Source organism: Notolepis coatsorum (genome assembly GCF_963971535.1).
Source record: "Notolepis coatsorum genome assembly, chromosome: 8".
Taxonomy (NCBI): domain Eukaryota; kingdom Metazoa; phylum Chordata; class Actinopteri; order Aulopiformes; family Paralepididae; genus Notolepis; species Notolepis coatsorum.
This window is the reverse complement of record NC_140172.1, coordinates 35,663,375-35,681,191: the sequence shown is the minus strand read 5'-3', so window position 1 is coordinate 35,681,191 and position 17,817 is coordinate 35,663,375. Positions and strand designations below refer to the sequence as shown.

Sequence of the window (17,817 nt, the reverse complement as noted above, 5' to 3'; positions counted from 1 at the left end):
CTCTGCAGATACCCCCTACTCGACGCCTCTGAACGAAAACAGAACGCCGCCATCTTTACTGCCTCGCTAAGGATGCATTTCATTCAGGATTTGTTTGCGACAGAACCAAGTGCAATAAACAAAAAAGAATGGATTCACTGTGTATTCTGCCTTATTTATTGATGAAACAAAACCGACATCAACCCAATTTACCACCGAGCGGAGAGTTTAGTGTCACAACAAGATCGCTGATGTGTTAAGTTTGTTGTTGTTATCCGATATACACGAGAGGTAACGTTAAACCCGGGTTTGCTTGGTAGAATACACAATGAGAGGTAACGTTAGCTTTGGCAGAATAGACGCAACGAGAGTCTGGTTAATGTTGTTATTGATTGATTGATTGAAACTGTGTTAAACTCTGGCTTGCTGCAAGCCCTCGGACATCTATGCCCACGGAGCTTTCAGTGTACACAAGCGAGCGGCGGCGGCCCCGCCTGCATCCCCATTCCCCAAACGGAGTAGTACCTGGCTGCAGTGGAAAAGGAACGAAGTACCAGGTGCCTAAAGCGGGTCGAGTCGAGTAGGTAATATGCAGTGGAAAAGCGCCATTAGACTAGAGGCAGGCTATAAGAGTAGACTACTACTAAAAAAAAAAAAATGCATTCAAACTTTTTTTTTTTTTTTGTGCGCACTGTGCGGTAATTACCGCGGCGGTAGGAAATATTGCGCAAATTCGTGCGGTAAGGAAAATATCAATACCGCGGCAGCTCTACAATTATCGATTTTTTCAAATGGCGATCGGAAATTGGAATAAACCATTTGGATACCATCTGACCTCAGGTAAGGAATCTATGTTATCAGTCTTAGGATAATCAGACTCGTTTTCACGGATATATAAGTGTTTTCCCTATATGTGATATAGCTGTTTTGACTGTAAAAGCCATCAGAAAATAAGAGCAGCGATTATCAGCGCGCGGCACGAGCGTGCGTGCGCACACATATACTATCGATCATCTAGCGTTTATTTGAAAACGATTCATAAATAGGCCGACAAATGACAACGTTCTGGAATATTCCAGTAAAAGACGATTATCATCATAGGGTTGTTTTTTCCGAGAAAACGAGTGATTTTCAAAATGCTATCAAACGGAAATGAAGCGATAAAAAAACAATCTGCCTTGACAATGTTGACTGGAAAATGAGTCTTTGATAAGCGACGGGCAGATTAGACACATAGCCATAATTTAAAACATAGATTAGGCGATATTAAGTTAACATTGGGAGTGGATGGTGGCATTCAAGGGGGTAAAAAGGAAAACACGGCTGGCTCCCAAAGTGTTAAAGGGGAACTATTTTACTATTTCTTTCACTATTTGGGCACTTTTACACAATTCCTGTGAGTCTATGGAACACCTCTGTAATATATATATTTTTTTTATTCATTGTTTTGTATTTCTAATCAAGTCCTCAAAAACAGCATTTTTCTACCTCAAGATCTCGAGCTGTTTTGAGCCTGGGCTCCTAAACCACTGCGCGCGTTCTGGTTCACCTGAACATTAACATGCAGCGGTGTCTTTATGACATCACATATAGGGCACATTTTCAAATGACTCAGTTCAGTGAGGGTGAATATTGTGAGAGGAGAATTGGAAGAATGCGCCAATATGAGAATTTTGAGACATAGATCATATTAATATAAGTTCACATAGCTAGGAAACAATGCTAAACACTCAAAAAGGCCATTTATAAGATAGTTCCCCTTTAAGGGCAAAACATATTATTATTATATATTTTTTTATATCGGCCCATAGCGGCCCTATCTTGATGTCGGACCGATACCGATGTGTAAAAAAACTGCCATATCGGCCGATATTATATCGGCGGCGATATATCGTGCATCACTACATTTAATACCATCCAGCCGCTGCGGCTAGAGGAGAAGCTCACTGGGATGCAGCTGGATCAGGGAATGGTGGCCTGGATCACCGACTACCTCACCAGCAGACCTCAGTACGTGAGACTTCAGGGCAGCCAATCAGAGGTGCTGGTGAGCAACACCGGCGCTCCCCAGGGTACCGTGCTGTCACCCTTTTTATTTACCCTCTACACCTCCGACTTCTACTACAACACAAGAACGTGCCACCTGCAGAAGTTCTCCGATGACTCCTCCATCGTCAGCTACACTGTGGATGATGATGAGGCTGAATACAGGGCCCTGGTGGAGAGCTTCGTAGGGTGGTTGGACAGTAACCAGCTCCAACACAACGTCAGCAAGACAAAGGAGCTGGTGGTGGACTATCGGAGAGGTAGGAAGGGTCCCCCTTCTCCCATAATCCTCGGAGGGGAGGAGGTAGAGATGGTGGAGTCCTACAAGTTCCTCGGAGTTCACCTGAACAATAAACTGGACTGGTCAACAACACTGAGGCCCTCTACAGGAAGGGTGTTCTTCCTGAGCAGACTCAGGTCGTTCGATGTGTGCAACCGACTGCTGCTATCTTTCTACCAGTCGGTTGTAGCCAGCGTCCTCTTTTTTGCTGTGGTGTGCTGGGGGGGCAACATCAACTCGAGTTGAGGGACTCCAGCAAGCTGAACAAGCTGGTGAAGAAGGCTAGCTCAGTAGTGGGTGGTGAGCTGGATAATCTAGAGGTGGTGGCTGAGAGGAGGATGAGGAAAAAGCTAGAAGCCATCCTGGAGAACCCCTCTCAGAATCTCTGAGCAGCTAGCCAGAATGAAGAGCACGTTCAGCCTAAGACTCATCCCCCCCCCGACACACCACAAACCGCCTGGGGCGGTCCTTTATACCGGCAGCCATCAGGCTCTGCAACAAAGGTCTTGGGCGGCCGGATCTGCTGCCAGAACTATCACTGTCACAACTCGACTCACATCACCGTACTGACTAGGGCTGACCTTCGCATATTTTTTTGGAATTCGAAGCTTCAGGGCCGAGATTCGATTTTAATTCGAAGCTTCGAGATAAAACTTATTTTTTTTTATTATAAATACTTTATTTTATTTATTAAAAAATTATGTTGTGGGACTTGTACAGCACTTTGTTCATCTTTGTCAGTGCTGTAAAGTTTAAACCTTTTTAAATCTTAGACAAACTAAACATGCTTTCATGAAATATTGTAAGCCGTCATTTGAGGCTTTATAAAAGCAGCACAATGAACACAAATCTGTCAGTGCCAAGTCCGACCTCATCTTAAATAACAAACAGCATTGCTTGTTGTAACCAGAGAGGCAGAGTTGATTTTGCACAAAAAAAAAATACTTTTTTTATTTATTTTTTTCATATTCGAATCCCATGCCCATCGAACGAAGCTTCGAAGTATATAAGACAGCCCTAGTACTGACTATCTTTTACATTGTATTTTGCACTAGAGACTCATATCACTGGACTCTCATCACTGGACTATCATGTGTTTGTACTTTTTTATATTGTATTTGTATCTATACTGTGTACCTATAGTGTATATAGGACTGTGAAGCTATGCATCCCCCCCCCCCTGTACCCCCCCCCCCCCCATGCTGCTTTGACACCCGAATGTCCCCAATGGGATCAATAAAGGATCATCTTATCTTACATACATACATACATACATACATACATACATACATACATACATACATACATACATACATACATACATACATACATACATACATACATACATACATACATACATACATACATACATAATGCATGTGCGTGTGCACACTCCACATATGGTGAATGAATGAATGAATGAATGAATGAATGAATGAATGAATGAATGAATGAATGAATGAAAACTTTATTTAACAGATTGCAGAATGGGTACAGTACAGTACAGTTCAATACATACAATTGTTAAGGGGATGCAGACCAGAGAAATACTTTTGTCTTGTTTACATCGGGGTCCCCCATTTTCAATTCATAGTGAATTATGGTATGGTGAATGGCCACAGTACAAGGAATGGTCAGTTCACTAATATGCATCCTTTGACCCCTTGATTAAAAATGTAGTTTAAACTTGACAGATCAACAATATAAGGATCCTGTTCTAACAGTGTCATGTCTTAATGTGTGTTTTAATAGTGTCATGTATGTATCTTGTCCCCTGTCTTGGATGTGTATAAGTGCAGCTGTTTGCCATATCCATGCCTTAAATTGCCCCTTGCGGGACTAATAATGTTTTTTTTTATTGAATTGAATTGAATAGCATGATCAGCATTGAAGTCATATAGCAGGGTTAGGTATGGGCTAAGCTGATATTGGTAGTTTAAAGACCCTGTTCCACTCAGTCAGCATGAATGGTTCTAAACATAGGGGAGATCTGGACACACACACACACACACACACACACACACACACACACACACACACACACACACACACGCACACACACACTAGATGAACTTTATAATACAGTTCAATGGCAAAATGTAAAAGGTTACATATAGGCTAAGAGGATTTAGGGCTAAAGGCACAATATGACTTGTACCCCCTCCCTCAGCACTACCATGCTAAGCTCTAAAGTGCATGCAGAGCTCCCCCTGTCTGCCAGGGCTGGTACAACAGGACATCTCCATAAGAGTGTGGAACGTCTGCTGTGAAGCACTGCTTATTATCAACATCACAGACCATGTGGTGGATTGATCCACAGCTCAGATTAACAATATCATTACTTTTGTAATTATGGGGGGGGGGGGAGCTCGTTTATCAAGAATCTACTACAAAATGAATGAGTATAATCATATAAAGAGGAAACCCTTTCAGGTTCTAATTAGACATTATTTATTTTTAATTACTTTTGACTACATCTGACATGCATGTTTCATTAAATAAAGTTTAGTTAAGCACTTAAGAGGGAGAGACAGAGAGAGATTGAAAAGCGGAACAGAGACAGATCAAAGCTGATTGAGGTTTGGGAGGCAGGGTTACTGTGTTTGTGTGTGCGTGCGTGCGTGTGTGTGTGTGTGTGTACTATCTTCCTGCTATAGTGCATGCCCCAACCAATGGACATGATCCAGGTGCCACCCCCACCCCCCCCCCCCTATCCCTCTCTATCCCCCTCTCTCCCTCCCTCTCAGTGCTAAACTAAACTTTATTTAATGAAACATGCATGTCAGATGAAAAAAAGTGATTGAAAATCAATGTCTAATTAGAACCTGAACGTTTTTTCTCTTTTCTTCTTGATAAACGAGGTACCCCCCTCCATAATTACAAGAGTAATGAAATTGTTAATTTCTCTCTCTCTCTCTCCCCCCCCCCTCTCTCTCTCTCTCTCTCTCTCTCTCTCTAGTCTGGAGGACATGGGCAGGGTCGGGGGGAGGAGTTAGAAATGGAGAGGAATGGAGGAGAGGGGGAAAGCGGGAAGAAGAGGAGGAGGGACCGGCAGAACAGAGAGTTCAGACGAGGACAGTGTCCTCGGATCACACTGCTGCTACTGACGCCTGCCTCCACATGTTTTTACACACACACACACACACACACACACACACACACACACACACACACACACACACACACACACACACACACACACACACACACACACACACACACACACACACACACACACACACACACACACACACACACACACACACACACACACACACACACACACACACACACGTGACAGACAACTAAGCGACGGGTAGACACAAAGTAAACAGAAGGAGAGGATGAAGAGGTCTGGCGGGGAAAAGAAGAGGAATGGATGGAGTGCTTCTGGAGGGAAGGATAAAGGGAACGAGGGAGGGATAGGGGTCTCTCTCTCTCTCTCTCTGGCCTTAGTGTGTAGCCATTTCCTCTTGGCGTTGCCACAGACAAACTGTCATTTCCTTGAGTTCTTTCCTCCCTGCCAGCTCAGCTTTCATAAGCCTTGGCTATTGCTGCAGAGACAAAACCGGTCACTATAGATCCCACTGTAGGCAGGACTGGACCAGACTAGACAGGTCACTGACACACACCCTGTATAGATCCCACTTAGGCCGTATGGTGAAGGCTGTATCGTTTCATCCCGTTCCCACCTCAGCGAATTACACAATTTTCACTCTGGGTGAAAGATATATTGGTGTAGATTTAGGAACATAAAGTTCTCGATTGACAAAATAGCCCATTTTGCGCAATCATAATTTTTAAGTCGGGACTAGATATTTCCTCGCGAACGGATATTTTGTCACCGCGGACTGCGCAGAGTTTAATTTGACGCAATTGGTGCGAGTTCGGTCACGTATCTTTCATTGAAATCTATAATGTGTGCCCCTTTACCTGTTGGCAATGGGTGGCATGTCGAGGATGGGGAGTTAACAGTGACTATGACGGATGACTACAAATCCGGCCTCTGATAGTGTGTTGCAGGTAGACCACTAAGGTTGCAAACAAGGACAATTTGAGACAGGAAGATGTTCATGTGTGTCTGCAAAACTGCCATGTACAGATCTTTGTCAATGCCAAAACTGTGCAAATGTTTCTAAGGAAACCGAAGATAGGGCTACATGGGATGATGACTCAGATGATAGTGGTGAGGATGATTAACATCAGTCTTGCCTGGGAAGTGTGGTGGTGGAAGAGGGTGTGGTAGTGTGATTTGTTTGTATTTGTTGAGATCAGTTTGACACTGATCTCTCCACACACCTCACTGTTTACTCATTTTACTCTGTATTGTATATTGTATATTGAATATTCCTCTTTACTTACTTACTTTCTTTTACTGTATGAAGCACACTCTCAGGGGCTCATACAGAAACAAGCATTTCATCGTAAAGTACCTGTATTTTATTGTGATAAATAATAAACAAACTTGAAACTTTAAACTTGTGTTAGTTGTGTATGTATGTGACAAATAAACCTCCGGCGGTCAGTCCTTCATACCAGCGGCCATCAGGCTCCACAACAGTGGGCAGGGACTGCTGCCAGACATCCAACTACAACTACTAGGAACCTAAAAAGGACAATAACACTACCTTATGCATACTGCACCTTATGTGAATACTGTATATTTCAGTTAGTTAGTTAATTATATTGACTTGTTATATTGTTTACACTGCTTGTTTTTACTACCTGTACCTCCCCTCCCCCATGCTGCTATGATGCCTGCATTTCCCCAATGGGACCGATAAAGGAATATCTTATCTTGATTGATTGAAAACTTTATTAACAGATTGCAGAATGGGTACAATACAGAACGGCTCAATACACACAATTGTTAAGGGGATGCAGACCAGAGAAAGACTTTCGTCTTGTTTACATCAGGGTCCCCCATTTTCAATTCATCATGACATTTATGACATACACAACATACAGATATCATGCCATTTATGACACAAATCGATCTCTAAACAATGTTTGTATGTCTCCAGTCTCCACAATGGTATGATTCTGGCCTGGTAGATTAAGCCACCGTTCAATGCAGTTTCTATATCTATCCCACCGTGTATGTGTAAAATCTTGTACACGTTCTTTCTGAACGGATGTGAGATGCATATAACATTGTTTAGAAACCTTTTTGCAAACTTTAGAAGGTGTTATCTGTCCATTTTAGTCTGTAACGTTAGAGTGTGAATGTAATTTCTTTGTTGACACCGGATCGACCAATAGCAGCTCTCTTTGTTGCGAGGACCTCGCAACAAAGAGAGCTGCTATTGGTCGAACGCAAGATACGTGACCGAACTCGCACCAATTGAGTCAAATTAAACTCCACTGTGACAAAATATCCATTCGCGAGGAAAGATCTAGTCCCGACTTTCAAATTATGATTGCGCAAAATGTGCTATTTTGTCAATGGAGAACTTTTTGTTCCTAAATCTACACCAATATATCTTTCACCCAGAGTGAAAATTGTGTAATTCGCAGAGGTGGGAACGAGAATCGTTTTCTAGCCACTTCTCAGCCTTCACCATATGGCCTAACTGTAGGCAGGACTGGACCAGACTAGACAGGATTGAAGGGCTGAACGATTTGGGGAACAAACTATTTCATTTTCATTCTTCACCACCACTGGTAGCACCCAACCTTGGGCATGCTCAAAGGCTGCCATACACTGGCACCAGGCACACATCACACTACACAATGGCTGAACGGCTCAGGAGACAGGGATTGATATCAGCCAATTAAGGGGAGGGATGATTAGGTGGCCTTGATGTCAGAGACCTGATTGGGAATTTGGCCAGGAACGTCGGGGAACCCCCTACTCTTTGCGATAGGCGTCCTGGTACTACTTAATTTACAATGGTATTTTGACACACATTTCACCATTAACAAATATTGTACCTCCTGCGATTTGGATATTGCCCTGGTCCATATTGCAATTTCAATAAAATGTTGATTCATTGTTCAGCCCTACAACAGAGCCATACAGGAAAAACCAAACACTGGTATGGAATGAGTTGGACTGGAAGAACAGGAGAGGAACTAATAGAGCACAACCTACTAGATGAGACCATGTTCATGTTCTGTCTGTCTTCTATTGACGCCTCTGCTCACCATGCCTTTATTGGCCCTTACTTGCAGAGATATTTCAGGTTCTTATTTATGAATGAGACGTAAAATATGGACAGAACAATAATATGATAGTACGTGTTCAATATGTTAAGGGAAAATAGTACAAGTATAAATAGCACTGGTTAGTTGACTTCCTCTTTGGACGGAGATGTTTGACAGTAGAACACAGTGGAACGTCGTCCAACTCTCTGCGTAGGAGAATGGCATTTTTCTTCCAGCAACGCAGCACATGGTAACCACTCCCCAAATATTCCATGCAGGGCAAAGATACACAGCACACTCAAAACTTCAACAATGCACCAGATCTGCTTTCATTTTTCAAAGCTAATAAATCTGTAAAGACATGATATCAAATGCCAAAACATGTGCCTCAGAAATGGCTCTTTTTATTGAAATGTTTGTTTATACTCCAAAAGTAATATATTTAGACTAGGTCATCAATATGAATGGAAGTGAATGAGGAGCCTGGGAGGAATGGTGGTGTTGGCGAACAAGAGGGACAGTGGCCAGCTTACTTGTAGATGACTTTAGTGAGCTTTCAAATGTTTACATTATATATATAGTATTATAGTTGCTTATAATTCTATAGCACATTTTAGAGGATATGATCTGTATTTCTCTTTTTACACAGAGCAAGGAACTTGAGGTAACAATGTTTTACCAAAACATTATAGCTTTTCAAATGACAGCATTAACCAGCATGTATGTTTTTATGTATATTCTATCTTAGATTTCTACCGGTCTACAGCTTTCAGTGACCAGTAGCCAGTAGCCACTGTGACATCATCATTAGAATGTCTCTCATACAATTCTAATCTCATACAATTGTACGCCAAAAAGAGTGTACGCCTGGAAAGGTTACTTCCCTGAGAGAAAGCAGTGGGAGAAAGTAGGAGGAGATTAGAGTAAGATACTCACTGGCAGCTTTGATGAAGCTCCTCTGGTACTGATACGTCATGAGAGGAGCAGGCAGTATTCTGGAGAGAGAGAGAGATATTGATACGTCATGAGAGGAGCAGGAAGTATTCTGGAGAGAGAGATATATTGATACGTCATGAGAGGAGCAGGCAGTATTCTGGAGAGAGAGAGAGAGATATTGATAAGTAATGAGAGGAGCAGGAAGTATTCTGGAGAGAGAGAGATAGATATTGATAAGTAATGAGAGGAGCAGGAAGTATTCTGGAGAGAGAGATATATTGATAAGTAATGAGAGGAGCAGGAAGTATTCTGGAGAGAGAGATATATTGATACGTCATGAGAGGAGCAGGCAGTATTCTGGAGAGAGAGAGATAGATATTGATAAGTAATGAGAGGAGCAGGAAGTATTCTGGAGAGAGAGAGATAGATATTGATAAGTAATGAGAGGAGCAGGCAGTATTCTGGAGAGAGAGAGAGATATTGATAAGTAATGAGAGGAGCAGGCAGTATTCTGGAGAGAGAGAGATAGATATTGATATGTCATGAGAGGAGCAGGCAGTATTCTGGAGAGAGAGAGATAGATATTGATAAGTAATGAGAGGAGCAGGAAGTATTCTGGAGAGAGAGAGATATTGATAAGTAATGAGAGGAGCAGGAAGTATTCTGGAGAGAGAGATATTGATAAGTAATGAGAGGAGCAGGAAGTATTCTGGAGAGAGAGATATATTGATAAGTAATGAGAGGAGCAGGAAGTATTCTGGAGAGAGAGAGAGATATTGATAAGTAATGAGAGGAGCAAGAAGTATTCTGGAGAGAGAGATAGATATTGATAAGTAATGAGAGGAGCAGGAAGTATTCTGGAGAGAGAGAGATAGATATTGATAAGTAATGAGAGGAGCAGGAAGTATTCTGGAGAGAGAGAGATAGATATTGATAAGTAATGAGAGGAGCAGGAAGTATTCTGGAGAGAGAGAGATAGATATTGATAAGTAATGAGAGGAGCAGGAAGTATTCTGGAGAGAGAGATATTGATAAGTAATGAGAGGAGCAGGAAGTATTCTGGAGAGAGATATATTGATAAGTAATGAGAGGAGCAGGCAGTATTCTGGAGAGAGAGAGAGAGAGAGAGAGAGAGAGAGAGAGAGAGAGAGAGAGAGAGAGAGAGAGAGAGAGAGAGAGAGAGAGAGAGAGTGGTATACTGATAAGTCATGTAGAGGAGGCAGCAGCAGGCAGCATTCTGGAAAACAACACTTTTAAAACCACAAATCTATTCCCATCCTCTCCCCTCCCTTCTTCTTCTCTCCTTTCCTTTCCTATCCCCTCCTCTCCTCACCCTCCTCTCCCCTCCCCTCCACTCCCCCTCTCATTTCCTTTCCCCTCTCCTCTCCCTCCCACCCTTTCCTCTCCTCTGTGTTTCCCTCCTGTCATCTCCCTCTCCTTTCCATCCTCTCCTCTCCTTTCCTCTCCCTCCCTCCCCCCTCCTCGCCCCTCCTTTCCTCTCTCCCCCCCCCCCCCCTCCCCCTCCTCTCCTATGTGTTACCAGCTGGATGTCAGTTTATCACAGCACCCTGATACTTCTAATGGCTCCCACTGGTTCTCAATGAGGCCTGATCTTGTACCCATCCATGTGTGTGTGTGCGTGTGTGTGTGTGTGTGTGTGTGTGTGTGTGTGTGTGTGTGTGTGTGTGTGTGTGTGTGTGTGTGTGTGTGTGTGTGTGTGTGTGTGTGTGTGCGCGCGTGTGTGTATGCGTGTGCGTGTGTGTGTGTGTGTGTGCGCGCGCGTGTGCGCGCGCGCGCGTGTGTGTGTGTGTGTGTGTGTGTGTGTGTGTGTGTGTGTGTGTGTGTGTGTGTGTGTGGTGCTGAAAGCGTCCAGCTCTGTGCATGCGGATGACTCAGGTGAATGAGCACAGCTAGACCACCACTCTTTTACTCTCCTATCCTCCATGTTACTCTCTCTCTCTTTCCACTTAACCTCCAGCCGTGGCCTCCCCCTATACTCTCCATCCCTTCACCCATCCATCCATCCATCCATCCATCCATCCATCCAGAAACTGTCATGGTGCATAATGCATATATTTGTATTATTATTATGTTTTTATTTTTATTTTTATTCATACTACTGTACCTTAAAAAGCAAAAAGGGGCCGAATATCTATATATTGTGGCAGACCGGCCACATAATTCCCCTGCTGCTTGTACAGTAATGATGCTATGGGAGATTTAGAAATGTAATTAATTGCTTGTAATTGTTTTTGATCTTTTCCCCCCATTATTCTGCACTTTATCTATGTCTTTATATTGTATTATGTCTTATGTTTACCGTAACTGATTCTTTTCAATATATCAATGTTTATTATGTTTGTATAAGTCTCAACAACATTGGAAATGAGGGTGACCTCAATTGTCCTTTCGAGAATAAATAAAGGTTTAAATTTAATTGAATGTATCTGTTCTATATTGTATCTGAGGTAGTGATGGTCTTAATATCAGTTATGTAGTGTCATTGAGGTAGCGATGGTCTTAATATCAGTTATGTAGTGTCATTGAGGTAGCGATGGTCTTAATATCTGTTTTGTAGTGTCATTGAGGTAGCGATGGTCTTAATATCTGTTGTGTATTGTTATTGAGGTAGCGATGGTCTTAATATCTGTTATGTAGTGTCATTGAGGTAGCGATGGTCTTAATATCTGTTATGTAGTGTCATTGAGGTAGCGATGGTCTTAATATCTGTTTTGTAGTGTCATTGAGGTAGCGATGGTCTTAATATCTGTTTTGTAGTGTAATTGAGGTAGCGATGGTCTTAATATCTGTTTTGTATCGTCATTGAGGTAGCGATGGTCTTAATATCTGTTTTGTAGTGTCATTGAGGTAGCGATGGTCTTAATATCTGTTTTGTAGTGTCATTGAGGTAGCGATGGTCTTAATATCTGTTTTGTAGTGTCATTGAGGTAGTGATGGTCTTAATATCCGTTTTGTAGTGTCATTGAGGTAGCGATGGTCTTAATATCTGTTTTGTATCGTCATTGAGGTAGTGATGGTCTTAATATCAGTTATGTAGTGTCATTGAGGTAGCGATGGTCTTAATATCCGTTTTGTAGTGTCATTGAGGTAGTGATGGTCTTAATATCAGTTATGTAGTGTCATTGAGGTAGCGATGGTCTTAATATCTGTTTTGTAGTGTCATTGAGGTAGCGATGGTCTTAATATCTGTTTTGTATCGTCATTGAGGTAGTGATGGTCTTAATATCAGTTATGTAGTGTCATTGAGGTAGCGATAGTCTTAATATCAGTTTTGTAGTGTCATTGAGGTAGCGATAGTCTTAATATCAGTTTTGTAGTGTCATTGAGGTAGCGATGGTCTTAATATCTGTTTTGTATCGTCATTGAGGTAGTGATGGTCTTAATATCAGTTATGTAGTGTCATTGAGGTAGCGATGGTCTTAATATCCGTTTTGTAGTGTCATTGAGGTAGCGATGGTCTTAATATCAGTTATGTAGTGTCATTGAGGTAGCGATGGTCTTAATATCCGTTTTGTAGTGTCATTGAGGTAGCGATGGTCTTAATATCAGTTATGTAGTGGCATTGAGGTAGCGATGGTCTTAATATCTGTTTTGTAGTGTCATTGAGGTAGCGATGGTCTTAATATCTGTTTTGTATCGTCATTGAGGTAGTGATGGTCTTAATATCAGTTATGTAGTGTCATTGAGGTAGCGATGGTCTTAATATCCGTTTTGTAGTGTCATTGAGGTAGCGATGGTCTTAATATCAGTTATGTAGTGTCATTGAGGTAGCGATGGTCTTAATATCCGTTTTGTAGTGTCATTGAGGTAGCGATGGTCTTAATATCAGTTATGTAGTGTCATTGAGGTAGCGATGGTCTTAATATCCGTTTTGTAGTGTCATTGAGGTAGCGATGGTCTTAATATCAGTTTTGTAGTGTCATTGAGGTAGCGATGGTCTTAATATCAGTTATGTAGTGTCATTGAGGTAGCGATGGTCTTAATATCTGTTATGTAGTGTCATTGAGGTAGCGATGGTCTTAATATCTGTTTTGTAGTGTCATTGAGGTAGCGATGGTCTTAATATCTGTTGTGTATTGTTATTGAGGTAGCGATGGTCTTAATATCTGTTATGTAGTGTCATTGAGGTAGCGATGGTCTTAATATCTGTTATGTAGTGTCATTGAGGTAGCGATGGTCTTAATATCTGTTTTGTAGTGTCATTGAGGTAGCGATGGTCTTAATATCTGTTTTGTAGTGTAATTGAGGTAGCGATGGTCTTAATATCTGTTTTGTATCGTCATTGAGGTAGCGATGGTCTTAATATCTGTTTTGTAGTGTCATTGAGGTAGTGATGGTCTTAATATCGGTTATGTAGTGTCATTGAGGTAGCGATGGTCTTAATATCCGTTTTGTAGTGTCATTGAGGTAGCGATGGTCTTAATATCTGTTTTGTATCGTCATTGAGGTAGTGATGGTCTTAATATCAGTTATGTAGTGTCATTGAGGTAGCGATGGTCTTAATATCCGTTTTGTAGTGTCATTGAGGTAGTGATGGTCTTAATATCAGTTATGTAGTGTCATTGAGGTAGCGATGGTCTTAATATCTGTTATATAGTGTCATTGAGGTAGCGATGGTCTTAATATCTGTTTTGTAGTGTCATTGAGGTAGCGATGGTCTTAATATCTGTTTTGTATCGTCATTGAGGTAGTGATGGTCTTAATATCAGTTATGTAGTGTCATTGAGGTAGCGATAGTCTTAATATCAGTTTTGTAGTGTCATTGAGGTAGCGATAGTCTTAATATCAGTTTTGTAGTGTCATTGAGGTAGCGATGGTCTTAATATCTGTTGTGTAGTGTCATTGAGGTAGCGATGGTCTTAATATCTGTTTTGTAGTGTCATTGAGGTAGCGATGGTCTTAATATCTGTTTTGTATCGTCATTGAGGTAGTGATGGTCTTAATATCAGTTATGTAGTGTCATTGAGGTAGCGATGGTCTTAATATCCGTTTTGTAGTGTCATTGAGGTAGCGATGGTCTTAATATCAGTTATGTAGTGTCATTGAGGTAGCGATGGTCTTAATATCCGTTTTGTAGTGTCATTGAGGTAGCGATGGTCTTAATATCAGTTATGTAGTGTCATTGAGGTAGCGATGGTCTTAATATCTGTTTTGTAGTGTCATTGAGGTAGCGATGGTCTTAATATCTGTTTTGTATCGTCATTGAGGTAGTGATGGTCTTAATATCAGTTATGTAGTGTCATTGAGGTAGCGATGGTCTTAATATCCGTTTTGTAGTGTCATTGAGGTAGCGATGGTCTTAATATCAGTTATGTAGTGTCATTGAGGTAGCGATGGTCTTAATATCCGTTTTGTAGTGTCATTGAGGTAGCGATGGTCTTAATATCAGTTATGTAGTGTCATTGAGGTAGCGATGGTCTTAATATCCGTTTTGTAGTGTCATTGAGGTAGCGATGGTCTTAATATCAGTTTTGTAGTGTCATTGAGGTAGCGATGGTCTTAATATCAGTTATGTAGTGTACCTGAGGTATTGCTTGATAGCACTAGTGATGGTCTTAATCTCCCACTCTGGGCAGTCCAGCTCCACGTCAGCGCAGGTCTTGGGATCTGGTGGGGAAAATGTGGAGGGCGGAGGGCTGTTACTCAGACAGTATTAGTTTACCATTATTGCATCATGGGCTAATCCTGGTTCTGGACAAATGTCTGTTGAAATAAAAACAAACGCATGTTCTGCCTATGAAACTGATACTGTACACCCGGCTGCTGGAGAACACCTTGAACACTCTGAGAGGTGACACGTTGCAGGAATCTTCATGTTCCTATTGATGATCCGTGCTGTTCAGTGAACACCGTCAACACCATAGAAATGATTCCCATCAGTTACAGTAGGTTCACAGTATTTCACTTGACAAATCCTTCCCCATTATCGCTGTGCTCGGTCTTAAATCCTCTCCCCCTGTAAGATAGTTTAATTCCAATCAAATCCTAACTCTACCATGAAAACAAATACAAATAATAATAATATCTACTGTGTGTGTGTGTGTGTGTGTGTGTGTGTGTGTGTGTGTGTGTGTGTGTGTGTGTGTGTGTGTGTGTGTGTGTGTGTGTGTGTGTGTGTGTGTGTGTGTGTGTGTGTGTGTGTGTGTGTGTGTGTGTGTGTGTGTGTGTTTACCCATAGCAAGGCCCAGTAGTTTTTGTACTCTGGAGTTGACCCCAACAATTCTGTACAGGCCCTGTTCATCAATACCTGGAGTGAGGAGAGGAGAGGAGAGGAGGTAGGATGGAGGGAGGATAGAAAAGGAGATGAGAGAAAGGAAGAGGAGAAGAGGTAAAATGGAGGGAGGAGAGGAAATTAAATTAGAGGAGAGAGAGGAAGAGGAGAGGAGAAGAGAAGAGATGAGAGGAGAAGACAAAAGAAGAGAGGAGAGAGGAAGGGGAGAGGAAGGTGAGATAGGAGAGGAAGCGGAGAGAGGAAGAGGAGAGAGGAGATGAGAGGGAGGAGAGGAAGAGGGACAGAAACATGAAAGGACTGATTGACAGTGCTATTAGAGGCTGATTGACAGTGCTATTAGAGGCTGATTGACAGTGCTATTAGAGGCTGATTGACAGTGCTATTAGAGGCTGATTGATGGTGCTATTAGAGGCTGATTGACAGTGCTATTAGAGGCAGTTTGGTTTTGTAGCTTATTGGTGGTTAACGAAAACTGAGTTTTCGCAAAATAAGTCTCCTGCCATAGTCGACCTTCCTACGCTGAGCTATATGGTAACTTTCATCGCACCTACCGCATAATACCTCCGCAACAATGAGGCATTCACCCTAGGTGCGTGAAAGTTACCATATAGCTCAGCGTAGGAAGGTCCGATCGACTCTGGGTTTATCTCTACGTGTTCAGGAGACTCGGATGCATAAAACGTGATCACGGTCATGTCTCTAGTACCCCCACAACCCGACGTACGGGTAAATCTATGAAGGGGAGCAAGATATGGCAGGATACTTATTTTAACTGGGGATATGGTAATTACTGGAAATGAGCGTGTGGCAGAGGCCTTTAATAATCACCTTATTAAAGCTGGGAGCCTGTTTGAGTCCATGGCACCCCCTGCCCCACCATCCAACCCCTTGCCCCTCAGCCCTACAGTGCCACCTGCCTCACCATCCAACCTTCGTGCCCCTAATCCAGCCACGCATCACAGTTTTGCACTGCAGGAATTTACTGAGAAGGACGTTTTAGAAGTACTCAGCAAACTCGACCCCAAGAAACCTCCTGGCCTTGACGGGTTAGACCCCTTTTTCTACAGAACTGCAGCCCCCATCATTGCTGAACCTATTTCCCATCTATGTAACCTATCCCTGCATACAGCAGAACTGCCCTCTGCTTGGAAAGCAGCCTTGGTACGGCCCCTGTTCAAAGGAGGAAACAATACCGACCCCAACTGCTACCGCCCAATTTCAATTTTACCCTGTATAGCAAAAGTGCTAGAGAGACTAGTTTGCAAACAACTCACAAGCTTTCTAGAAACCTACAACATACTTTCGGAAAACCAATCTGGCTTCCGCTCAGGGCATGGATGTGAGACTGCTACGATGAAAGTCCTCAATGATGTCCTCAATGCCCTTGACTCCAAACTCTACTGTGCTGCTGCCTTTATAGATCTGGCCAAGGCCTTTGACACTGTGGATCATGAACAGCTTTTGGAGCGGCTGAGAGACATTGGTGTCACTAATCACAGTGTAGCATGGTTCGAGAACTACCTCTCTGATCGCACTCAGTCAATAAAAACCGACAACCTATTAACCCAGTCCCTATCCATCTCTAAGGGGGTCCCCCAAGGCTCCTTACTAGCTCCAATCCTCTTCTCCATCTATATAAACAACATAGGCCAGTTCGCTGGAAACTCCCTAATTCACCTCTATGCTGATGACACAGTCCTGTACACCTCTGGTCCCTCCCCGGATGCTGTCCTGAAAACTCTCCAGGAGAGCTTTCTAAAAATCCAAGCTGGTTTCTCCGCCCTTTGCCTGGTCCTAAACACCAGCAAGACCAAAGTTATGTGGTTCGGCCACAAGGGTACCTCCCAGACTGGCACCATTGTAGCCGCCGATGGCAAAAAGCTTGAACTGGTCACTTCTTATAAATACCTGGGAGTGTGGATCGACACCAAACTCTCCTTCTCTGAACACCTAACTAAACTGCAGGCCAAAGTCAAAGCAAGGCTTAGCTTTCTGTATAGGAACCGTTCCTCCTTCACTAGATCTGCTAAACTCACCCTGGTCCAGATGACTGTCCTGCCGCTATTTGATTTTAGCGATGTAATCTACTGCTTGGCCCGTAAAGGTGATCTAGAGCGCTTAGATATCCTATATCACTCCGCCATTCGCTTCGCTACCAATGCCCCCTACAGGACCC

General features: G+C 42.6%; 1 protein-coding gene across 1 annotated transcript in view; it reads right to left on the bottom strand.

Moving 5' to 3' along the window:
* LOC311233397 (rho GTPase-activating protein 26-like) overlaps positions 1 to 17,817 on the bottom strand; it is a 218,321-nt gene that overhangs the window by 54,642 nt on the left and 145,862 nt on the right. The window contains exons 12-15 of the mRNA XM_084320371.1: positions 16,994 to 17,111; positions 15,582 to 15,656; positions 14,932 to 15,016; positions 9,389 to 9,447 (exon numbers count right to left, since the gene is read on the bottom strand). Coding sequence (XP_084176497.1) covers positions 9,389 to 9,447; positions 14,932 to 15,016; positions 15,582 to 15,656; positions 16,994 to 17,111 — 337 coding nt within the window. The remainder of the gene's footprint in view (positions 1 to 9,388; positions 9,448 to 14,931; positions 15,017 to 15,581; positions 15,657 to 16,993; positions 17,112 to 17,817) is intronic.